The sequence below is a fragment of the Hyaena hyaena genome, unplaced genomic scaffold (genome assembly GCF_003009895.1).
Source record: "Hyaena hyaena isolate Hyena2069 unplaced genomic scaffold, ASM300989v1 scaffold_382, whole genome shotgun sequence".
Taxonomy (NCBI): Eukaryota; Metazoa; Chordata; class Mammalia; order Carnivora; family Hyaenidae; genus Hyaena; species Hyaena hyaena.
The window spans coordinates 383,467-410,537 of record NW_024081015.1 but is presented as its reverse complement, the minus strand read 5'-3'; the positions used below and the strand labels follow the sequence as shown (position 1 = coordinate 410,537).

Below are 27,071 nucleotides of genomic sequence, written 5' to 3'. Positions count from 1 at the left end.
CACAGGGTTCGAATCCACAAACCATGGGATCATGACCTGAGCCAAAATGAAGAGTCAGGCATTTAGCTGACTGAGCCACCCAGGTGCCCCTTTTCTTTTTCTTTTGAGGTTTTTGTTGTCATTTATTTGTGAAGTTAAAACTGAGTGATAGAGGGGCACCTGGGTGGTTCAGTTGGGTAAGCATCCAACTTCAGCTCAGGTCATGGTCTCACAGTTCATGAGTTCAATCCCCATATTGGGATTGGAGCCTCTGTCTCCTTCTCTTTGCCCTTCCCCTACTTGTGCTCTCTCAAAAATAAATAGACATTTAAAAAAATGAGTGACAGAAAATTAAAACTGCCATACAAGTTTTTGGTTTGTTCTCAATCTGTTTTCAGTTTCAATGTCTTTCTGAACACATGGAACAGGCCAGCCCAGTCCTGGGAGTAGGGGGATGGGAAAGGTCACAAAGGAATGGAGCCAGACAGAAGGAAGAAGAGAGAAGCTGAGGGGCTTGCTGGGGTGTGTGTGTGTGTCTGTGTGTATTTTTCTTTTAATCCTAATAATTATTTTAAGACCAATAATTTTATGAGAATATTTCTCAGTGCTGGCTATCACCTTAGGTAAACAATGTCTTTCTGATAGTTTGATTTTTTTTAAGTTTAGAAAAGTTTTCTTGTTTACATATTTTTAATATGTTCTATATACATTATTTTGTTTTTTTCCTATGAGATTCCACATGTATGCTGAATATTCCTTGCTTAATCTGTCATTCTCAAATCCTTTTTATTCTTTATTCTTTTAATATTTATTTATATATGTATATATTTATTAATAAATATTTATTCTTTATTATTCTTTCTAAATATTTGTTAACATATTTTCTAAAGACTGAAGCAATCCCAAACTGTTTTTCCTGAACCATTTGAGAGTACCTTGCTACACTGATTTCTCATCACCATTGAATACTTCAGTATATATTTCCTATAAATAAATAAAATACATAAATATAAATATAAAAATATACATATAAACATATATATTTATTTTAGAGAATGAGAGCGTGAGGGAGGAGAGAGGCAGAGAGAGAAAGAGACAGAATCTTAAGCAGGCTCCATGCTCAATGTGGAGCCCAATGTGGGGCTCAATCCCATGACCCTGGGATCATGACTGGAGTTGAAATCAAGAGTCAGACCCTTAACTAACTGAGCCACCCAGGTGTCCCTAAATGTATTTTCTTATACAACAAAAAAAACCATCAAAATCAAAAAGTAACACTAATACATCAATACCATTGAATGCTCCCAGCCCACTTGAGTTTCCCCAGTAATGTCCCTTATAGCGAAAGGGTCAAGGATCTAGATTGAAATCATGAGTTGTCATATCTTTTTAGTCTCCTTTAGTCACAACAGTTCCTCAGTCTTCCCTTGACTTTGTAATCTTGATAATGTTGAAGACTACAGGTCAATTATTTTGTGGAATGACTCTCATTTTAGGTTTGTCTGATGTTTCCACATGATTAGGTTCCAGTTATGCAAAACTGGCAGGAGTATCATGGAAAAGATGTTATGTTCTTTTTTTTAAAAAAATATTTATTGTGAGAGAAAAAGACAATGTACACGCCAGAGCAACAAGTGGGAGAGGGGCAGAGAGAGATTCTCCAGTAGGCTTCATGCTCTCAGTGCAGAGCCTGATTCATGATTTCCTAATTTATTCAGTGCAGTATAAGCTGGTATTATCAACAATTTGATGCTCAAACTGTTCTCAATTTAGCCAGTGGGAACCCTTTTCAAACTGGATTTTCTGTCCTTTTGACACATCTCCATCATTCCTTGCTTTCTAGCATAGAATATTACAGAATAATCTAGTACTTTTCCTGCCCCACACCTGGAAACAGCCATTAATGCAAACAGCCTTGGTAATTTTGGTGAGGAAGAGTATTTCGAAGCCAAGATCTGAGTGTTGGGTATGCTCACTGCTACTGGGCCCAGGCTCTCTCAGTGGATACAGCTAGAGAATTATATGTTATATGTATACTTATACATATATATGTATATATACACACACACATTTATAATTTTGTTTATATAAATTAAAAAGCTTATGTTTATACCAATTTCTCCAATTCTAACCTAATATTATAGGGCTTATATTTTTGTTTTCTCCTTTTCCATATTTATCACATTCTACTCTAAAAATGAAAATTAAACAGTAACCGTAGCATATATGTATTCATTTGGTCAATCTTTCTGTATGTAAGGTGTCCTCTGTCTCTACTACCATCTACTTCCTCGACTGGACTCTCACCAGTGCCATGTGTTACCTCCTCGCTCTGCTCAGACTCCTCACACCAGGGCAGTCCCTTATGTGGAAGCCGTCTCTTCATAACTGAGTCCTAACGGATCACCATAGCTGTCTCCAACTTCCCTAGCCCTGCAATACAGATAGCCACCTTGCTATACTCCAGCTAATGGATTTAGGACTAAGTTGATCAGGATATGGAAGGTAAAGAGCTCTTATTTTTGATTTTTGAAAATGTCCCCCATTTTACATACTTGCTTTAAGGAAATACCGTGCTCCTCTTTGTTAAACTTTTGACATTTTTTTCTTTATTACTAATAATTTTATAAGTTTTATCAACTCATTTATGTTGTTCTTTTTTATATTCCATAATTTTTCTTTACCTCGTTTTGAAATACGAAGGTTACACTTTTCATTTGTTTCATGGGCATGTTTTTCTGGCATACTTTCATTGTGGAGATGCTATTATGATCCTTATTTTCATTTTTCAAATAGATTTCTATTGGATTCAACAGTGATCCTTTTCTGTTCATTAATTTTTTTAATGTTTATTTTTTGAGAGAGAGAGAGACAGAGAGCATTAGTGAGGGAGGGGCAGAGAGAGAGGGAGACACCGAATCTGAAGCAGGCTCCAGGCTCTTAGCTGTCAGCACAGAGGTCGACACAGGGCTTGACTCAGACTTTTGAGATCATGATCTGAGCTGAAGTCAGACACTTAACTGACTGAGCCATCCAGGTGCCCCTGCTGTTCATTTTTATGTGCAATCAGTATTCCTGAACTTTCAGATAAGACTACTGGGTCAGGATAGCTTTTCTATCTTCACATTCTGGAGCTCCCTCTTTTGTGGTTTCTGTCAAGTGTTCAAAGACATGATCTCCTACACTGTGAGATCTCCTGGTGGTGTACTTTCCCCCTACTTCTTGGGACCTTCTATTTCCTTTAACCCTATTATCCCTATTTTGCTCAATAGGGATTTTATTCTCAGTAGTTTTCCTTTGCTGTGCAGCTACTGGTTAATTATGTCAGAGGGCATAGAGTGCTCCATCTCCTTCATACCTTACACTAGATCCTGGAGCTTAAAATGCAGATTATGCACAAACCCTTACAGTTGCAGGGGCTGTTCTCATATTGGTCACTGTATTTTCTAGTTACTGTTGAGTGACTTTTGGGCTTCTTGTGCGACTTCCTCTTGTAGGGGTACCCTGGTATTATAGGGTTTCATAGTTCTTGACAACTTGTTTATACTTGTTTGTATTTTGGGGTTCATGGGATTCCTTTTCATCTAGTTTTGTTAATAAATTTTGGTTTTGCTATTTTATTTTCTTTTTCTGGGAATGGGGAGGCGGTTATTCTGGGCAATTCTACTTTAAATCTACTATCTTATTTTTAATTTTCTATTTGTCCCTCTACTCTATTAGTCCATTATTTTGGTGGTTGTCCTAGAAAATTATTAGGAAGTTTTGAGTTTTTGGTATTTATTACTTTTGTGTTTAATATTTTAATCTTTTAAATATAACTTATTTGTACATTTATTCATTCATTTATTTTAAATATTTTATTTTTTAAATCTCTACAGCTTACATGGGGCTCAAACTTACAATCCTGAGATAAAGAGTTGCATGTTCCACTGACTGAGCCAGCCAGGAGCCCCGTAATTTTATGTTTAATAATGGTTGTGTTTAACAACCACTTTGCAAAATTCCTGAAGATTCAACAATTTGGATCTTGTAAGTCATCACAGTTCTTATACAAAAGCAATGTCTGTGCTTCTTTAGCTGAGTTCCTAGTTTTCATTCACTTTTTGACAATTCCTTATTGCCTTAACAGCTCTATGATACCTTTAATAAAATATTCATTATATTTCATGTAGCATTATTAGTTGGTTTGAGTGATTTTGCCAGTCAAATTAATGGAAGTCCTAGTGACTTAAAACATTTTACATTTAGAAATTTTAAAAACTTCAGTAAAAAGAGCACATTATTTTTTATAGTAAAGAAGAATACTCTTTCCCAAGAGGTAGCTAAGTTACTACAAAGCAGTCAAAGTCTCAGATAGTCAACATTTAAGATACTGGAGAAGCAAGTCAATTACTGTTAAATTTGTGCCTCACTATGTTCATTCTATTCATATTTTCATATTTATGGTCTTTACTTACTATTAACAATTCCTCTTAACCATCTGTCCATTCAGAATATACTTCAATACTTTATTTACTTTTCCTTTAAATCTTCCATTTCATTTACCTAGCTAAGATTCCTCCTTTTCCTGTCTGTTCCAATCAATTCATACTTTTAGCTCTATCAATTTTCACTGTATACCCATCCTATATATGTTTTCTTAGACTTTATTTTGAGGGGAGAGTTTAATTTCTTTTTTCAGTTAAGTCATTTACAACCTTCTCCTAGACATCACATCACAACTCATTCCAGCAAAGGTACCACTGTGAGAGAGCTGAAGTGTTATACAGAAAGTTTTCTCCATTCAGCATTTTAGAAATTCTAAACGTGTTATGAAATATATTTAGGGAGTCTGTGAACTGTTGGCCATAGTCAAATAATATGTGTAGGCTTATAGGAAGAGAGACCATGTTTAATAGTTGATTTCCTGCATTTTATTCCCCGTTTTAACTTCTAATCCTTGTTTTGACCCCACTAGAATTGAATAGAAGGAAGGAAGGGAAGAGAGTGGTGATAAACTGTACCTCCTTGAATCTCTCTGAAACCTACAATCCTAACGATGAACAATAAAGCTCACGTATACTCTAATGAAACATGTTATTTAAATGTAGAACTTAACATCTGAGAGCAATAACTCTCAGAGAACAGATATGACTGGTTTAGAGAAAAAAAAGGAAAATGTTCTAAGGAGGCAGGCTGGTTAGTAGTAAGAAAGGGGAGAAAGATGTAGAAAGGAAAGAAAGAGACTAAAACAGAATTTAATTATTAACCTGGCACAGAAAGTCACTATGAGAGATGACAAATGCTTGCTTGCAAAGAAATGCCACTAGTCCAATACAATCTTCCATTTAGTCTCTACCTCTCTTCTCTTTGGTTGTTACAAGAAATAAAGGAAATAAAATGAGGAGACTGGGGTTAAAACTCCACCTCTGCAACTGGGATTTAAATTAAAGCTTTGGAATTCAAACAAGTTAGGTGGCTCTAACCAAACCTCTCAACTTTTCTAGATTTCAGTTTAGTCACTTAAAACTTAGGAATAAGAATACAAACTTCAAGGAATTTTTTTTTCTTGTGTAAAGAAAAATTTTAAGTTTACAACAAACAATGGGAAGGAGAAGTTTAATCTAAGTGTAATTCTTTTTCTTTTATCTCTGTTTCCTTTACATCACTGCAAAATAGTCAATATTTTTTTAACCAAAGGGGCACCTGGGTGGCTCAGCTGGTCGTGATTCGTGGGTTCGAGCCTTGCATCGGCTCTTTGCTGACATCTCAGAGCCTGGAGCTTGCTTCAGATTCTGTGTTTCCTTCTTTCCCCGCCCGTCCCCCGCTCACACTCTGTCTCTCTCTTTCTCTCTCTCAAATAAACAAACATTAAAAACAAAACAAAAAAAATAAACTTAAGATCTGAAAGTTGATATAGTATACTTGAGGAACAATGAGATAAAATATTTGAGGTTAGGGCTTTTCAGGGTGTGGAGACCCACTTGGAACCCCAGAGTTGTCATAAAGATTAATTTAAACTGAAGACACTGGAGAGTCAACAAATGCAGAAAACACAAACAAAAACAAAAACCTTCTCAGAGCTTCTCTTATCTGACTACTTGTTTCTTTTCCATAGAAAGTTTTTCTCTCCACTCTTTTTTCCATAAGAAGTTAGGTACAAAAGCTATTAACGAGCCCTACTTCTTTTGTTGGCTCCTCATATGCATATAAAATAAACCCTTTTTCTCATGTGAATCTGTCTTTTATTAGTTTAAGTTACAGTTCCCAGTCACTGAAAGGTTAGAGAGAAAGTTTTTCCTCTTCTAAAAAGGCAGCTAGAAGAAATCTTGACCACGTAATGTCTGTATAACTGGCAAACTACTTAAACTTTTTGTGCCTTTGTACTCACCTGTAATGTCAAATGGAGATAACAGTGCCTACCTTATAGGGTTTTATGGGAATTAAAGAAGTTAATGTAACATGGTTAGTACCATACCCGGCACCCATTTTTTTCTATTATATTCTATTACCCAAGCCATAGGAAGTTCTTGAACTATATAGACCAGGAACTATTAAAATTTTGTAACTTCTGAATACAAAGTCAAAAACTAGCATCCAGTGCCCAAGTTTGATTAAAGCTATAGATCCTGAAAGATAAAAGCTTACTCCTACCAAAGCTTACCTCTTTGCTCTTTATCTGTTTGTATGTATATATGTATGTCAGATTATCAATGAAGTAGAGAATCCAAAGGGATTCATCATTAATAAAGGAAGATACTAACTGCAGAGAGATGACTGATTATCAGTGTCAGGAAACTCCTTTCATACTTCTTAAAATGGCCAGTTCATTGAGAAACAAAATCTGAGCCTTCAACTTATATCCTTGGCCCTCAAAGCAGTTACACACTGATGATGTGCAATATATTTTTTAAAGTGCTGTATAACAAAAATACATTTGTTAAAAATATATAATTTTAAAACAAAACATATTGCCTTATAATCAAACAAGGTTAAGTAGCAATACAGCAAGGATGACAGGTGTTTTCAAAATACCAAAAACATGCTTTTAAATTTTAACTCTCTTATTTTTGGTCTTCCAAATTTTCCCCCCCTTCTTCTTTCTTTCCTTCTTTTCTTTTTTTTAAACCTATGATGACATTTCTTCTCTGCCCATCTAAATCCTGTCCATTCTTTAGGCTGCCACTTAAGCCCAAATCCTACTTTATGGGTATCTTTTCTCATGCCAGGCAACATACTTCTTTTTGAATTCCTAAGGCAAAGTCTGTCTTCTGTGCTTTTTTGGTACTTACCTTGTTTTTATTAGGCAATGGTAACATAGCTATGGTAAAAGACTACAATGAACATCAACACTGCCAGGATGGGCACTCATTAAAATATTCCCAGGGAAAAGTACCTAGATTTTGAAGGTAATAGGATCTGGGACTGAATCCTAGCTATTACTAACTTTGTTACCTGAGTCTATTTTATCATCTGTATGTAGAGATATAGCTACATATTTCATAAGGCTCTAGAGCAAGGTTTAAATAAATAACAAACACACAGGCACCTAAATATACATATAAACACTGTTAACTGTTACAAAGAAAAAACTATCACAGTGCTATGAGAAATGGAATCATGAGAAAGAGTTAGCCATACAAAGAAACAGAATGAGCAGAGAATTAGGATAGTACATGATGTAATAAAGGTCTGTATGGTTAGAGCTTAAGGAGCAAAAGAAAGAGTAGAGGGCATGCAGTGATCACAAATATGTTGTGCTGTGCTCAATCACACACAGCCTTTCTTATAGGTCTTATTAAAGGGGTTAGAGTTTATTCAGAGTTAAATGAAAAATGACACAATGCAATTTTTGTATTTATTTATTTATTTTGCAATCTTTGTATTTAAAAAGATCATTTTGTTTGGTGAACAGAGAACAGATTGGAGAAAATTAAGAAAGAAATAAGTAGACTTGCTAGAGACTATTAGAATAGTTTAGGTAAGAGATGATGGTGGCATTGGTTAGGGAAGTGACTGTGACACAGAGATTTAGAAAGGGGAGGGTGGTCAAGGATGACTCAGGCTTCTGGCTTAAGAATCAATGGAGGTGTCATTTACCTAAATAGTAAAATAATTGTTTCAGACATGCTCAAATATGAACACTATGGAGAAATACAGCTTGTGACATCAAATAGGAGCTATAATATGTCTGGTGCTCAGGTACATTTGGAAAAAAATACATATATAAGAGTAATCTGGAAATAGAGAAGATAGTTACTAAATAGTAGCTTTTGAATAATCAAAGAAGAATGCAAATTATCCTTGATAAAAAAAAATGGTTCCATCAAGAGGACAGTTTAAATTTTGAATACAACTAAAGAAAAAGTATTAATCAGAAAGGTTCATAGAGAAGTACAGAAATCACAAAAAGGAACAAGAAAGAAGAAAACCAGTATAAACCTAGAAAAGATAATCTTAGAGGGTCATTCTTGGGCCCATTCAATAACTATTCTAGGAAAATGGCAGCCCATCTTTCCCAACCATCAGCGGCAAGTGTATTTAGTGCACACAGATGTACATTACACTTAGTTAAAAGCAGCTAAACACAAAAATGGTAGAATTAACTATCCTTATTCTGCTCTATGCTTACCAAGCATTACAGCAGTTCTTTCTTCTATCAATTTTTAACTCCTCATTAAATATAACTCAACACTTTTACCTGGGTCTCAGAAGATTCTTTCTTGATAAACGTTAGCTAGAATATGTCTGAATTTTTAGGCATTCAATTTTCTATCTTGTTGTGTCCTTTGAATAGAAATATTCATTTCTTTTTCATTCAGTAAAGTTTTCTTGTATTTATAATTTCAAACATTCTTTTTAAAAAAAATTTAAAGAAAGTGTAATTATGTATATGTTAGGTATACATACTTGCCTATCTTCCATTGCTAATATTTTCCCTAAACTCTTAAAACTCTATTTCATTTTATATTTCCAATTTTATTTTCTATGTCTTCTATTGATTTTTCTGTACTGCACTGTGTCTTTGGGTTCAATTTAAAAACCGCATTCTTCTTCTTTCCTGGGTTCTGCTATCTCAGAATCAATCTCTTTTGATTGTGAAGACACTTTCTCCTATTTCTTACACTTGTACTTAGTAGTCTTCTTTCAAAGTAGATGCATGGACTGTTAAAAACATTAAGATCAAATTTTCAGCTGATCTATGTCAATGTTGTGTGTGTGTGTGTGTGTGTGTGAGAGACAGAGAGAGAGAGAGAGAGAAAGAAACTTTGATCTGTTGCTAAGTTCTGCTGTTTCCATCTCTTCTTATCAATATCTTTGTATTAATTCCAGGCCATACTTTTTTACTACTTATTACCGAATGAATTGGATTGTGCTGGAAAAATATCTGACTGAACCAGAAAGCCTTGGGTGCTGGAGGGATGGAAGCACAGGTTATCTTCATGGCCTTTAAAACCAAAAGGCTGTCATATTATCTGAGGCTATCAAGACAGATTCCTTTTATCTGAATTCCTAGTATCTGAATACTACTTCTCTGAACTAAACCACATCAAGGATGGCTTCTGTTTTTTAGTATGTTCACTTGAATTTCCATGAGGCCTGTCAAAAACAAAGGATGATGATTTTATATCACAAAAAGAAGCCCCTCATCTTTAGGACATTTAACTTTCTGTCATATTCTAAGTTCTGCCACCACTAAGAATTCTCAACTTTCCATGTTTTCATTCTTCTTTTTCTGTGCAGCTCTCAAGCTGAGTAAGCAAGGCTTTGACTATGTTTTGTTGTCTAGGTCTTGTATCAGTCATCTTAGTTTTGTTTAATGTGAGGTGGAGTTGTGTGGGTATAAGTATGGGTTTTATTATTTTTTTTTTTAGAGTTTTATTTTTTTTTCTTTCATAGTTTATTGTCAAGTTGGTTTCCATATAACACCCAGTGCTCATCCCCACAAGTGCCCCGCCCCCCTCCATGCCCATTCCCCCCCTCCTCCCCCACATCCATCAGTCTTCAGTTTTTGTCTGTATTCAAGAGTCTCTCATGGTTTGCCTCTCTCCTCTCCCCCACTATTTTCCCCCTTCTTCTCTTCCATGGTCCTCCGTTAATTTCTTCTTAATCCTCCAATACATGCAAACATATGGTATTTGTCTTCCTCTGCCTAACTTATTTCGCTCAGCATAACACCCTCAAGGTCCATCCATATTGCAACACAAGGCCAGATTTCATTCTTTCTCATTGCCATGTAGTATTCCATTGTATAGATAAACCACATCTTCTTGATCCATTCGTCCGTTGATGGACACTGAGGCTCTTTCCATGTTTTGTCTATTGTTGAGAGTGCTGCTATGAACATTGGGGTACATGTGCTCATATGCATCAGCATTTCTATATCCCCTGGGTAAATTCCTGGCAGTGCTATTGCTGGGTCATAGGGGAGTTCTATTGTTAATTTTTTGAGGAACCTCCTACACTGTTGGTGGGAATGTAAACTGGTACAGCCCCTCTGGGTTCTATTTTCCTTGTTGCCTTTTGTGTATTTCCTTGGGAGGTCAAATATTGACTTACCTTTAATCATACCTAAATACTCTATATTCCTTGGGAGCATATAAATGAGAGACTTCCTATAATACTAAGAAACCAGTATCTTAGTAAATACTGATAACTTGGCCTATATAGTTGTGTGTGTGTATATATCCACACACATAACCATTTATATATATATATATATATTTAATATTTTATTATACTATATAGTGTATATAGTAACCTACAGGGCAAGAATGTGCTGGCCAGAAGATAAAAGCATGTGTGGTCCCACTAGTGGTTTTGTTTCTCACTAAATTAATAAATTGGCATTCCAGGGGCACCTGGATGGCTAAGTCAGTTGAGCATCAGACTCTTGATATCAGCTCAGGTCATGATTTCATGGTTTGTGACTGACAGTGTGGAGGCTGCTTAGGATTCCCTCTTTCTCTCTCGATCCTTCCCCCATTTGCACGTGTTTTCTCTCTCTCAATAAATAAACAAACATTAAAAAACTGGCATTCTGACTTCATATATTAGTCTGCTTGTTTAATGTGAACTTATTTGAAATTTGTCCATTATGTAAATGAATTTACCTCTGTTCAGTAACTGGACCTAAAATGCCGAGGTTTACAACTGTACATACTATGAAATAGCAAGGAAAGCGCTACATGCTACTTTGATCAAGTAAAAAAAAAAAAATTAGATTTTGTTACAAAAATAAATTCCAACCTCAGAAAAAAATAATAAACATAACAGTTGCTAAATTACAAATTGCTTTCACTTGACTCCTTTAGTTACGTCATTCTTTCCTTCTTTAACTTGTTATTTATAAACATTAACCAGTAGGCTCCGTATTCTTCAGGGTATTTAAGCATTTTAAATCCCACTGAGGTTTTATTGGAGAAGTGGTTATGCTGATGTACACTAGCGTCTTACACATGTTTATATATGGCATGACCTCAACTTTTCCATTACCACCTTCTACCCCTAGGAACTTAGTCAGGTTATGTCCATGATACTTCACTATCTAGAAACACATTACATTTCATACTTGTATTTTTTCTCTTTATTTTAAACAGCAATAAAGGCTATTAAAAATGTATCTTAAGTTTTGATATTAACAAATACAAATTCAAAAGTCAGAAAAAATTGGGATGACCAATTTTCTTTGGCAATGCTACTATAATTGCATACGGTTTTTATGATTCTTTGGGATCCCTGAATTAGTGAAGGTATGTATTTGGTTAGGGGACAGATTAAAAAAAATAAACACATGACAATTAATCCAAATAATGAAGAAATACTCAAAGGAGTTGGAAGATAAAATTACTGTATCCTATTGAAAACACTTTGACCTGGACAGTAAATTAGGTTCAGACTAAACAAATAGTAGATTAATAATAAATTAATAAGTAAAATAAGTAAATAAATAAATAAAGAGACCAAAAACATAAAAAAGTTAAGCTTGGAAAGTTAAACATTAAGAGGAGAATTCAAAAAACTGAAATAAGCAATAAACACACAAGAATTTTATTACCTTCAGGTCGATATTGTGCAACAATCGTGACAGCTTGGCCAGCATTTTTCAAAGCAGCTGCTGCTTGCTCATGGCTGGCAGTTCTGAGGTCGACACTGTTTACCTGTAAATCAAACTGAATCTTAAATTTAAAAGAAATTATGTACACTGATTAGAAACCACTATAGCCTATTCTTTGAGTTAGGCATAGTTAAAAAAAATCATTTGCAATTACTTTATCATTAAAGTATTTTCTTGTTCTGAGTTACTGAATATATCATATAGTTCAACAAAATATTACTATCAACGAAAACAATTTTACTCACTAAAAATACTCTACTTAATATAAGTGAGCAAAATCAAAACATTTCCCCCAACTTTTCCAGGAAGTTGTCCAACAATCCTTTGGGAAACATACCTTAATCTGATAACCCGAAATATCAACAAGTGTCATTATTTTGTACAGTTCATTTCAGTAGTAACACAAGCAATGAGAGGGACATTCATTTTGTATGTAGCATCCTTTCAACTCCTGCCATACTTTCACTTCTATTACTCATTTCAGTTCCAGTTTTCTTCCTTCCTTTCCCAAACTAAGCTTCTATTCTTTTGGAGTAACAGAAAGGCAATTTAAAAGTATTAAAATAGCTCAGATTTCAAGGACTGACATTTAAATACAGTAAATGTTATTAAATGAACACGGAGACGTATTTTGTAGACAGGGCCCTTCCCTAGGTGAAATAATTACTGAGGTGATCAATTCTGTTCCAGAATAAGCAACTTAATTTTTACTTCTGAAAGGATGCTGAAACCTAGAATATACTGCAAGCACACTATCTTAAGAGACTATGCCTTTCCCACTATTAGCAAAAATTCATGGCATTATATTTAAATGACAATAGCTTTAAATACTTAAGTTGTTTCCCCACCCCCACCAAGAACCAGCAATGAATAGATTACAGTAATGCCTGAAACCTTGATCAAATATTTCTGGAAAGGAAGAAGTGTCATGCAACTTTTATATGAAAATCTGTTTTGTTGACATCAAATCTCAAACCTGCTAAAGATCACATACCAAGTTTGGAAAAAATGACTATGAGCCCAGAAATTCTTAGGATTATCAAATTTGTATAAAAAAAGATTTTAACCATATAAAGACCTGATATTATCTATAAGGATGTCATTATGCAGCTAAGTTAAAACAAACACATATACTTTTATTTTTTATTTTGAGAGCGAGCATCCAGATGGGAGGGAGGGAGTATCTTAATCAGGTTCCATGTTCAGTGTAGAGCCTGACATGGGGCTCGATCCCATATTCTGGGATCATGACCCAAGCTGAACTCAAGAGTTGGACAATCAATTGATTGAGCCATTGAGGCACCCACTTTTTTTAAGTTTTAATTTAAATTCCACTGAGTTAACATACAGTGTAATATAGCTTTAGTTGTACAATTTAGTGATTCAACACTTACATACAACACCTGGTGCTCATCACAAGTGCACTCCTTAATCTCCATCACCTATTTAACCCATCCCCCTGGTAACATCAGTTTGTTCTCTATAGTTACTGTTTCATAGTTTGCTCCCCCTCTCTCTTTCCCTTAGCCTATTTGTTTTGTTTCTTAAATTCCACCAAAGAGACAAATGATATTTGTCTTTCTCTGACTTATTTCACCTAGCATAATACTCTCTAGCTCCATCTATGTTGTTGCAAATGGCAAGATTTCATTCTTTTTTATGGCTGAGTACACACACACACACACACACACACACACACACACACACCATCTTCTTTATCCATTAATCAGTTAATGGACATTTGGGCTATTTTTGGCTAGCACAGATAAAGCTGCTATAAACAACGGGATGCATATATTCCTTTGAATTACTATTTTTGTATTCTTTAGGTAAATAACTAGTAGTTCTTGAATGAAAATGAAGATCCAAAAAACCTTAATCTAAAAAAAATGTAACACAATGTGATTTTATTAGAGATTATCTCTAGCTAAAGGCTATTATAAAACTCTACAATATACAAATAGTTCTACTTAAAATAATGGTTTTTTGAGACAGAGAGAGTGCAAACAGGGGAGGGGCAGTGAGAGAGGGAGAGAAAGAATCTCAAGCAGGCTCCGCGCTATCAGCCCAGAGCCTGATGTGGAGCTTGATCTTATGAACAGTGAGATCATGGCCTGAGCCGAAATCAAGAGTCTGGTACTTAACTGACTGAGCCAACCAGGCACCCCTAAACAGTCCTACTCTGAGCATAAAGTAGAGCTAATTCCCAATTCCCTGAAGGACAAGTTAGGGAAGAAATATAAAGGAAGAGAAACTTTCATAGATAACTGTAGAAAAGATAATAATTCTTTTTTTTTTTAAATGTTTTATTTATTTCTAGGAGAGAGAGAGAGNCATTTTCCTAACTCATCTCCCCTTGGTGTTGAAGCTCTGCATGAAGTACAATGTTTTTCCTGCCCAATGGAAGTGAAAAGAATCATCTTTTTTTTTTTTAGCTTTTTTTTTTTAAATTTTTTTTAATGTTTTTTTATTTATTTCTAGGAGAGAGAAAGACAGCGTGAGCAGGGGAGGGTCAGAGAGAGAGGGAGTCATAGACCGAAACAGGCTCCAGGCTCTGAGCTGGCAGTCAGCACAGAGCCCGACGCGGGGCTCGAACCCACGAACCGCGAGATCATGACCTAAGCGAAAGTCGGACGCTCAACCGACTAAGCCACCCAGGCGCCCCGAAAAGATAATAATTCTTAATGAATTATTCTTGAGCAGCAAATTTTTCTGTTTCAGAAGAGATCTGAAGACAACTTACACAGATACAAAAAAGAATAATTTGTTAACAAGACTACAAATTAAAAACTTCATTTTAACAGAAGATACAGTATCAAGGATATTTTAAAAGAAATCCTTGCACTGAGAGACATATTTATGTAAACAGCCTTAAGGTCACTTTTTTATACATATAATTTATATAAAGTTCAAACTTTTAAAGTATAAAATTGAATGGTTCTTAGTACATTCAAAAGGATCTACAATTATCACCATGATCTAATTCCAAACATTTTCATTACCTCAAAAAGAAACCCACTACCCATTAGCAACTATTCCCCTCTTCACTCAGCTCCTGGCAACTACTAATCTACTTTCTGACTCCATGGATCGTCTATTCTTTACATTTTAAGTAAATGGGATACCGAAAGACGATATGTAGCCATGGTGTCTGCTTGTTTCAGTTAGCATGTTTTCATGGTTCATCCTTGTAGCATGTATCAGTACTCCACTGTTTATTATGGCTGAATAACACTCTATTGTATAGATATTCAGCGTTTTATCTACATTGCTAACTTTATTCCTCAGTATTTTACTCTTTTAAATATTGTTGTATGTGAAATTATTTTCTTAATTTCACTTTCAGGTTGTTCAATGCTGGTATGTAGAAATACAGCTAGCGGTTTCTTGTATGGTGATTTTCTGTCCTGTGAACTTGCTGAACGTGTTTATTAGTTCTAGTAGCTTTTTTGTTGTTGTTGCTGGATTTTCCAAGACTGTCTATATATAAGAGATCATAGCATCTGCAAATAGAGATAGCTTTCTTTTAAATCTGGAAGCCTCTTATTTCTTTTTCTTGTAACTGCCCTGTCTAGAAATTCCAGTACAGCACTGAAAACAAGTGGCAAGAGTGGACACCCTTGTCTTGTGATCTTAGAGGGAAAGCTTTCATTCTTTAGCATTTAGCATATAAGCCACTGGTTCTTCATAGAGACCCTTTAGCAGGTTGAGGAAGTTCTATTCCTAATTTGTTTAGTGTTTTTATAATGTAAAGGTGTTGGTTTTCGAGAAGTGCTTTTTCTGGGACTATTGAGATGACTGTGTCATTTATGTCCTTTATTAATATAGTGTCTTAGTTTGATTGGCTTTCTTATGTTGAACCAACTGTTCATTCCTTAATTCCATAAATTCCACTTGGCTATGATGTATAGTTAGTTCCCTTTTTATGCTGGTGTATAATCTTATTTTATCCTGCTGGATCCAGTTTGCTTTTTTGTTAAGAATTTTTTCATCTACATACATGAGGAATATTGGTTTGTTGTTTTCTCTTCCTATGTCGTCTTTGGTTTGATAAAAGAATAATGTGTGGCCTCACAGAATGAGCTGGGAAGTGCTCTTCATGCCTATTCCTTTTTTGGGAAGTTTGTGAATGGCTGGTGTTGATTCTTCTTTAAATGTTTGGTAGACCATACCAGTGAAAATCATCTGGTCCTAGGCTTTTACCTTTGTGAAATGTTTTGATTATCAATTCAGTCTTCTTAACTGTTACAGGTCTAAAAAATTTTTCTATTTCTTTTTGAGTCAGTTTCAATAATTAATGTCTTTTTAGAAATTTATCAAAAATTATATATATTGTAAAATGTCCTTTGTCTTTAGTAACAATTTTTATCCTAGTTTTCTTTGTCTGCTTGTAGTGTAGCCACTATTAAGCGTTTCTTGGTTACTGACTGCATAGGGTATCTTTTCCAACTTTTTAGTTTTAATCTTAGTTACAAAGTAAATCATTGTCTTTGAATCTAAAGTGTGTCTGTTGAAGAGAGCATATAGATTCTGTTTCTTAATCTACTCTGTCAATATCTGTCATTTAATTGGAGTGTTTAATTCATTTACACTTAATATAGTTGAAAAAGTAAGACTTATGTAATCTATTTGCTATTTGTTTTCTTCATGCCTGATATTTTGTTCCTCTAGTCCTCCGTCCCTACTTTCTTTTGTTAAACTGATACTTTCTATTGTATCATTTTAATTCCCTTGTTTATTATATATATTTTCAGTTATTATCTTAGTGGTTTCTCTGGATTATAATTAACCTAATGATCTACACCAGATTAAATACCAACTTAATTTCAATGGTATATAAAAGCTCTGCTCCTATACAACTCTGTGCCCTATACCTGGCTTGCGATAAATTCTATCTTTATAAAATGTGTGCCCATCAACACAGATTTAAGTTATTGCTTTATTCAGCTGTCTTTTAAATCAGATAGGAGAAAAAAGTAGTTATAAACGATACACTTATATGTTTCTCTTTTATATTTACCTATGTAGTTACCTTTAACAACATTCTTTATTCATATGGATTTAGGTTACTCTCTAGTGTCTTTTCATTGTACTCTGAAGGATTCCCTTTACTATTTCTTGTAGGGCAGATCTACTAGAGATAAACTTCCTCAGTTTTTGTTTATGTGGGAATGTCTTGATTTGTTCTTAGTTTCTAAAGGAAGTTTTGCTCCTGGATATAGAATCCTTGGTTAATACTGTTTTTCTTTCAGAACTTTGAGTATGTCATCCTATTACTTTCTGGCTTCCGCTGTGTTCAATGACCAAATTAGCTGCTAATCTTATTGAAGATCTCCTGTATGTAATGAATCATTTCTACTTTCAAGATTCAATCTTTATCTTTTGATAGTATGATTATGATATGTGTATGGTGTGGATCTCTTCAAGTTTATTCTACTTGGAGTTCATTAAGCTTCTCAGATGTGTACAATGTTTCTCACCACATTTTATGGTTTTCAGTCATTACTCAAATATTCTTTCTGCCCCTTCCTATCTCTCCAGTCATCCTGTGACTACATTATGTATATGTTACATATTTTATGATATCCCACAGAGGCTCTGTTAATTTTTCTTCATTCTTTTTTCTTTCTGTTCTTCAGTGTGGATGATATCAATAGACATATCTTCAAGTTTGCTATTTTTTCCTTCTGCTAGCTCATATCTGTTAAGTTTGCCTAGAGTATTTTTGCATTTTAATTATTGTACTTTTCAACTACAGAATTTCTTTAAAAAATTTTTTTAATGTTTTATTTATTCCTGAGAGAGAGAGACAGACAGACAGCATGAAGAGGGGAGGGTCAGAGAGAGAGGGAGATACAGAATCTGAAACAGGCTCCAGGCTCTGAGCTAGCTGTCAGCACACAGCCTGACGCGGGGCTTGAACCCACGAACCATGAGGTCATGACCTGAGCCAAAGTCGTACACTTAACTGAATGAACCACCCAGGCACCCCTCGACTACAGAATTTCTATCTGGTTCTTTTTTCTTTTATTTATTTATTAAAAAATTTTTTTAACGTTTATTTCTGAGAGAGAGTGTGTGCCTGCGTTAGTGGGGGAGGGGCAGAGAGCAAGACACACAAAATGCAAAGCAGGCTCCAGCTTTGAGCTGTCAGCACAGGAGCCCATGTGGGGCATGAATTCACAAACTATGAGATCATGACCTGAGCCAAAGTCAGAGACTTAACTGATTGAGCCACCCAGGCACCCCGATTCTTTTTTCTAATAGAAATCTCTTTATTGCCATTCTCTTCTTGAGATACTGTTCCTTTATTTTTCCTTTCATTCTTTAGATCTTTGAACATATTTAAGAGATCTGATTTGAAGTCTTGGTTTAGTAAGTACAGCATTGGGCTTCCTTAGGGGGCAGTTTCTATTGACTGCTTTTTTCCTGTGTACAGGCCATATTTTCTTGTTTTTCTGAATGTCTCATGATTTTCTGTGGAAAACTAGACATTTAAAATAATATAATGTGCAACTCTGGAGATCAGATATGTCTTTCTGCCCGGGCTTGTTATTGCTGCTGATTATAGTCATTTTTGGTGACTTCTCTGAATTCTATGAAGTTTGTATTTTTTGATGTGCATGCCAATGAAGTCTCTGCCTTGTTAGCTTAGTGGTAAGTTAATGACTGGAAAGAGACTTTGTTAAACGCCTGGCCTCTTTGTTGAAGGGCTCTGTGTGCATGTTGTCTGATGATTAACATTCAGCTAGGCAACTGATAACTCTGACTTAACTGTCACTTCCCGTCTGCCTAGAGTGTCACAGTCAGCCAGAGGTGAGAGTTTAGGACCTTTTCAAGGTCTTTCCTGAGTACGTACACAGTCCAGGACCTAAATGTATCTTCCTAGGTTCCAAGGATTATGTCAGAGTTCTTCAAAGGCCCTAATGGAGAGCTCATTCCCCAGTTTTTCCTTTTAAGCTTTTGATTAACTTACTGAGTACCTAACTATTATCCAATGTCTCAGGTAGCCATAATGTGCCAATAATTGTTTTGACTATTAACCCAGGGAAAAAGGCTTTTGCACTGGTGGAGCTCTGAATCGGGTTAATACAGAGAATCTTGCAAATGGGGATTTAAAGAACCATCAAACAGGTCAAATTATGACAATTCTCTGGGTAAGAGGCTCTGAAAGTTCTACCCCCATTCTGCTCTCTAGTGAGTGTGAGGCACTGGTTTTCACTGTAAATGTGGGCTATTTTTCACGGCTACTGTGATGCTGGAGAACAGGGGATGGGATTTAGGCAAGTTAAAACCCCCCAAGCTCACTCTTATGAAGATTCAGCCCTGTGCTTCTTTTATTTTGAATAAACACTTCCTGAATTGCTGCAGGCCTTTGGTTAATTTCCCGAGTTCTTAACAACTTTAATCTGATAATTGTGGCCACTTTTTCTCACTGCCTTTATAGAGAGAATTTCTGTTGAAGTCTTTTGGGTCACTTGTGATTCTCAGGTTCTAGGAGTCTAAATTTTCAATGAATATAAATTATATTCTCCACCATAATTGTCATCATTGGAAATAACAGTAATACCATACTGAAAAGTATGAACAGCAATACTATCATTTATACCATACTGAAAAATGTAGTGTTCTATATATGTAATGAATTTTTAAAATATTTTTTAATGTTTATTTATTTTTGAGAAAGAGAGAGAGACAGAGCATGAGCAGGATAGGGGCAGAAGGGAAGACACAAAATCTGAAGCAGGCTTCAGGCTCCAGGTGTCAACACGAGTCCAACATGGGACTCGAACCCACAAACTGTGAGATCATGACTTGAGCCCCAGTTGGACACTTAACCAACTGAGCCACCCAAGCACCCCTTTCTGTAATGAATCTTGATTTCAAAGCTTCTTTCTTCAACAAAATTAAATATATCAAAAAGAATATTTTATAAAACCTACAACTTATTTCCATGCTTTCCCAATCAACTTATTTATATTTTTCTCAATAATGTGGGTTATCATTAAGACATGAAGGGGTGCCTGGATGGCTCAGTCGGTTAAGTGTCCAATGTCAGCTCAGGTCATGAGCTCATGGTTTCTGAGTTTGAGCCCCATGCTGGGCTCTGTGCTGAAGCTCAGAACCTGGAGCCTACTTCGGATTCTGTGTTTCCCTCTTTCTCTGCTCTTCCCCCCCAAAAAACAAACACACATTAAACAAATAAAAAAAGAACATCATGGAGCTCCTGGATTGCTCAGTAGGTTGAGCATCTGACTTCTACTCAGGTCATGATCTCACACTACTTGTGGGTTTGAGTCCCTCATCAGGCTCTGTGTTGACAGCTCAGAGCTTGGAGCCCTCTTCAGATTCTCTTTCTGTCTCTCTGCCCTGCTCCTGCTCTCTCTTTCAAATATAAAATAAAACATCAAAAAAATCCCAAAACAAAAACACAAAACATTAATAAGAGAGATGGTCTTTAGAACAGCAGTTCACAAAGTTTGGTCTCAGAGGCATCAACATCAGTATCTCATGGAAACTTGTTAGGAATACATTTTAGAACCTACCCAAATCAGTGGCGCCTGGGCGGCTCAGTGGGTTGGACATTTGACTTCGGCTCAGGTCATGATCTCACAGTTTATGAATTAGAGGCCTGGACTGGGCTCTGTGCTGATAGCTCAGAGCCTGGAGCCTGTTTCAGATTCTGTGTCTTCCTCCCTACCCCTCCCCAGCTCGCACTCTGTCTCTCTCTCAAAAATAAATAAATAATAAACATTAAAAAAAGATCAAGGAGAGAAACCAAGATGGTGGAACATCATGGAAGTCATTTTTTCCGTCTTGTACACATGAAATATAGCCAGATCAACACTAAACCATCCTGCACACCTAGAAATCTGATTTGAGGATTAACACAACAATCTGCACAACCTGACCCACAGAACTCAGCAGGTGTAGTGCAGAGAGGTGAACTGGGGGAGAGAAGAACTGCGGAGGGCAGGGAGCTGTTTTTGCCTGTGGAGAGAGGATGGAGGGGGAGGAGAGTATGGGACCCCCCCCACCCCCCCCACCCCCCCCCCACACAAAAGCAGCTGGAGAGAAAGTGCAAACAGCTGCAGGGACTGAACTAAGAAGGGAGAAAGGAGAAAAGAGAGGGTTTAAATTCCATTAAGACTCTATAAACAGGGGGAGCATAGAGTCTGAAACTCTGCAGCTCAAGTGCCTAGTGGGGCTCTGGTGGGAAGGGTGAATTCCCAGGAGGATAATGGGTCCAGGAGGTCCTCAGACCACGTGTGATTTTCCATAATCCTCAAAATGCTGCTGATACACAATCCTGTGAACTTCTTCTGGGGCTGGCTGGCACCCAGCTATTGCTCAGTGAGACCCTCCCCCAGAGGAGCTGAGCAGGTCAAAACCTGCTCAGAAGTGAGGGGCTGGTAAACACAGACACATCTCAGATAAAACTCAGGAGGGAGGTGCTGCCAGACAACCTGACAGCGTGGTCATGGACAGTGTACAAGTGGGGAGTGGACGGAAACTGGAGACAAAAGATGGCTGCACGATTCCTGGTCAGGGAGAGCACAGAGTTCTGGTACTGGACTGGGTGGCTGGGTAACGCCATTTTCATCTTGTCCACACATGTGCAGGCACACCTACAGGTACCACAACAATCCACCCCAGTAAGCTAAGCAGCGCCATATAGTGGAGAACAGAGCAGTTACACTAAGCCTCGCCCAACTGGGCCAACCTTGCTCTTCAGGAACACCACAAATCTCTCCACCTGCTTACTTTGCAGACTATGAAGTGCTTCATAGTTTGACTTCTAGGGAAAATTATGTAATATCAAGCATATTTGAGTCCGTTTAATAGTTCCATATATTCCATTTTTTTCCCTTTCTTTTTCATTTCTTTTACCTGAATACAGAAAGGTAAAAAATTTATTTTTATTTTCCTTTATCTTTTTACTTTTTTTTACTTTTGTAAATTTTTCAAATTCTATTTTACTTCCATCATTTCAAGTTATTCTAATTCATCGTATTCATTTTCTCAAATTTTCAAACTTTTTTTTTTCTTTTTCTCTTTTTTATTTAATCAATCAAGCTACTTTCAATAACCAGACCAAAATACACCTAGGATCTAGCATCATTTATTTGTGTGTGTGTGTGTATTGTTTTAATTTTTTAATCTAAAATTTTTACCCTTTTTCCTCTAATCAATCAAACTCCTTTAAATAACCACACATAAGATCTAGCATCATTTATTTGGATTTTCTCTCTCTCTCTCTCTGCACTGTTTTCAATTTTTTAATTAAAAAATATTTTTACCTTATTAATTCCTTTTTTCCCTTCAAAATGACGAAATGAAGGAATTCACTCCAATAGAAAGAGCGGGAAGAAACAGCAGCCAGGGACTTAACCAACACAGATACAAGCAAGATGTCTGAACCAGAATTTAGAATCATGATAGTAAGAATACTAGCTGGGGTTGAAAATAGACTAGAATCCCTTTCTGTGAAGATAAAAGAAGTAGAAGCTAGTTAGGATGAAATGAAAAATGCTATAATAGAGCCTCAATCTCGAAAGTATACTCCAGAGCAAAGATGGATAAGGCAGAGCAGTGAATCAGTGATACAGAGGACAAACTTATGGAGAATAATGAACAAGGAAAAAAAAGGAGAGGAAAGCAAAAGCACACGATTTAAGAATAAGAGAAATCAGTGACTCATTAAAAGGAACAACTCATAAACAGGAACAACATCAGAATCATAGGGGTCCCAGAAGATAAAGAGAGAGAAAAAGGGGTAGGAGGGTTATGTGAGCAAATCATAGCAGGAAACTTTCCTAACCTGGGGAAAGACACAGACATCAAAATCCAGGAAGCCCAGAGTACTCCCACAAGAATCGACAAAAACCGACCATCAACAAGGCATATCACAGTCAAAATCACAAAATACCCAGGCAAAGAAAGAATCATGAAAGCAGAAAGGGAAAGAAAGTCCTTAACCTATAAAAGAAGACAGATCAGGTTTGCAGCAGACCTATCCACAGAAACTTGGCAGGCCAGAAAGGAGTGGCAGAATATATTCAATGTGCTGAACTGGAAAAATATGCAGCCAAGAATTCTTTATCCAGCAAGGCTGTCATTCAAAATAGACAGAGAGGTAAAAAGTTTCCCAGACAAACAAAAATTTCATGACCACTAAACCAGCCCTGCAAGAAATTTTAAGGAGGACTCTATAAGGGGAGAAAAGACATGGGGGAAAAAACCCCAAAAGCAACAAAGACTAGAAAGGACCAGAGAACGCCACCAGAAACTCCAACTCTATAAGAAACATAATGGCAATAAAATCATATCATTCAGTACTCACTCTAAACACCACTGGACTAAATGCTCCAATCTAAAGACATACAGTAACAGAATGGATAAGAAAACAAGATCCATCTATATGTTATTTACAAGAGACCCACTTTAGACCTAAAGACACTTTCAGGTTGAAAGTAAGGGGATGGAGAACCATCTATTATGCTAATGGTCACCAAAAGAAAGCTAGAGTGGCCATACTTACATCAGACAAGCTAGACTTTAAAATAAAAACTGTAACAAGAGATGAAGAAGGGCATTATATCATAATTAATCTATCCACCAAGAAGACATAAAAATTGTAAACTTTCATGCTCCCGACGTGGTTGCACCCAAACATATAAGTCAATTAATCACAAACATAAAGAAACTCATTGATGATAATACCATAAGAGTAGAGGATTCTAATACCCCACTTACAGCAATGGACAGATCACGAAACAGAAAATCAACAAGGAAACAATGTCTTTGAATGACTCACTGGACCAGATGGACCTAACAGATATATTCAGAACGTTTCATCCTAAAGGAGCAGAATATACATTCTTCTCTAGTACACATGGAACATTCTCCAGAATAGAGCACATACTAGGACAGAAATCGGTCCTCAACAATTGCAAAAAGATCAAGATCATACCATGCATGTTTTCAGACCACAATGCTATGAAACTCGAAATCAGCCACAAGAAAAAATTTGGAAAGATAATAAATACTTGGAGAGTAAAGAACATCCTACTAAAGAACGAATAGGCTAACCAAGAAGTTAAGGAGGAAATTAAAAAGTACATGGAAGCCAATGAAAATGATAATACCACAGCCCCAAACCTCTGACGCAGTAAAGGCAGTTATAAGAGGGAAGTATATAGCAATCCAGGCTTTCCTAAAGAAGGGAGAAAGGTCTCGGATACATAACCTCATCTTACACCTCAAAGAGCTAGAAAAAGAACAGCAGATAAAACCCCAAACCAGCAGAAGACAGGAAATAATAACAATTAGAACAAAAATCAATGCTATTGAAACCAAAAAACCAGTAGATCAATGAAACCAGAAGCTGGTACTTTGAAATAATTAACAAAATTGATAAACCCTAGCCAGTTTGATAAAAAAGTAAAAGGAAAGGACCCAAGTAAATAAAATCAAGAATGAAAGAGGAGAGATAACCAGAAATAAAAACAATTATAAGAGAATATTATGAGCAATTATATGCCAATAAAATGGGCAATCTGGAAGAAATAAACAAATTCCTAGAAACATATAAACTACCAAAACTGAAACAGGAAGAAAGAGAAAATTTGAACAGACCCATAAGCAGTAAAGAAATCGAATTCATAATAAAAAATCTCCCAAACAAGAGTCCAGGGCCAGATGGTTTTAGAGGGGAATTCTACCAAACATTTACGGAAGAGTTAACACCTATTCTCTTGAAGCTGTTCCGAAATATAGAAGTGGAAGGTAAACTTCCAAACTCTTTCTATGAAGCCAGCATTACCTTGATTCCAAAACCAGACAAAGACCTCACTAAAAAAGAAAACTACAGAACAATCTCCCTGATGAACATGGATGCAAAAATCCTCAACAAGATATTAGCCAACCAGATCCAACAATACATCAAAAAAATTATTCACCATAACCAAGTGGGATCTATACCTGGGATGCAGGGCTGGTTCAATATCCACAAAACAATCCATGGGATTTATCATATCAATAAAAGAAAGGAAAAGAACCACATGATTCTCTCAATAGATGCAGAGAAAGCATTTAACACAATACCGCATCCTTTCTTGATAAAAACCCTTAAGAAAGCAGGGATAGAAAGATCATTTCTCAAGATCATAAAAGCCATATATGAAAGACCCAACACTAATATCATCCTCAATGGGGAAAAACTGAGAGCTTTTCCCCTAAGGTTAGGAACAAGACAGGGATGTCCACTCTTGCCACTATTATTCAACATAGTCATAGCCTCAGCAATCGGACAACACAAAGAAATAAAAGGCATCCAGACTAGCCAGGAGGAGGTCAAACTTTCACTCTTTGCAGACGACATGATACTCTATATGGAAAGACCAAAAGAATCCACCAAAAAACTGCTAGAACTGATCCATGAATTCAGCAAAGTGACAGGATACAAAATCAACGCACAGAAATCGGTTGCATTCCTACACACCAACAATGAAGCAACAGAAAGAGAAATCAAGGAATCGATCCCATTTACAATTGCACCTAAAACCATAAAATACTTAGGAATAAATCTAACTGAAGAGGTGAAACATCTATATACTGAAAACTATGAAAGAAACTGAAGAAGACACAATGAAATGGAAAAATATTCCATGCCTCTGGATAGGCAATATAACAATATTCTTACTGTTAAAATGTCGATACTACCTAAAGGAATCTACATAACAATGCAATCTCTATCAAAATAATACCAGCATTCTTCACAGAGTTAGAGCAAACAATCCTAAAATTTGTATGGAACCAGAAAGAACCTGAATAGCCAAAGCAATCCTGAAAGAGAAAACCAAAGCTGGAGGCATCACAATCCCAGACTTTAAGATGTATTACAAAGCTGTTATCAAGACAGAATGGTACTGGCACAAGAACAGACATTCAGATCAATGGAGCAGAACAGAGAACCCAGAAATGGACCCATAAACGTATGGCCAACTCATCTATGTCAAAGCAGGAAAGACTATTCAATGGAATAAAGACACATCTCTTCAGCAAATGGTGCTGGGAAAACTGGACAGTGACATGCAGAAAAATGAGCTTGGACCACGTTCTTACACAACACACAAAAATAAACTCAAAATGGATGAAAGACCTAAATATAAGACAGAAAGCAATCAAAATCCTCAAGGAGAAACCTTTCTGATCCTGTCTGCAGCAACTTCTTACTCAATACGTCTCTGGAGGTGAGGGAAACAACAGCAAAATGAACTATTTGGACCTCATCAAAATAAAAAAACTTCTACACAGCAAAGGAAACAATCAGCAAAAGTAAAAGGCAACCGATGGAATGGGAGAAGATATTTGCAAACGACATATCAGAGAAAGGGTTGGTATCCAAAATCTATAAAGAACTTATCAAACTCCACACACAAAAAACAAACAATCCAGTGAGGAAATGGGCTAAAGACATAAACAGACACTTCTCCAAAGAAAACATCCACATGGCCAACCGACACATGAAACAATGTTCAATATCACTCATCATCAGGGAAATATAAATCCAAACCACAATGTGATACCACCTCACACCCGTCAGAACATCTAACATTAACAACTCTGGCAACAACAGATGCTGGAGAGGATGTGGAGGAGGAGGATCTCTTTTGCACTGCTGGTGGGAATGTAAACTTGTTCAACCACTCTGGAAAACAGTAGGGAGAGTCCTCAAAAAGTTAAAAATAGAACTACCCTACGACCCAGCAATTGCACTACTAGGTATCGATCCAAGGGATACAGGTGTGCTGTTTTGAAGGGACACATGCAACCCAATGTTTATAGTAGCACTATCTACAATAGCCAAAGTATGGAAAGAGCCCAAATGTCCATTGAAAGATGAATGATAAGGAAGATCTGGCGTGCGCGCGCGCACACACACACACACACACACACACACACTGGAGTATTACTCAGCAATCAAAAAGAA

At 36.3% G+C, this 27,071-nt stretch overlaps 1 protein-coding gene across 11 annotated transcripts in view; it reads right to left on the bottom strand.

Moving 5' to 3' along the window:
• DLG1 (discs large MAGUK scaffold protein 1) overlaps window positions 1–27,071 on the bottom strand; it is a 289,163-nt gene that overhangs the window by 48,263 nt on the left and 213,829 nt on the right. For all 11 annotated transcript variants that reach the window (XM_039250830.1, XM_039250829.1, XM_039250838.1 and 8 more), the window contains one exon: window positions 12,017–12,119. In XM_039250830.1, the coding sequence (XP_039106761.1) occupies window positions 12,017–12,119 (103 nt within the window). The remainder of the gene's footprint in view (window positions 1–12,016; window positions 12,120–27,071) is intronic.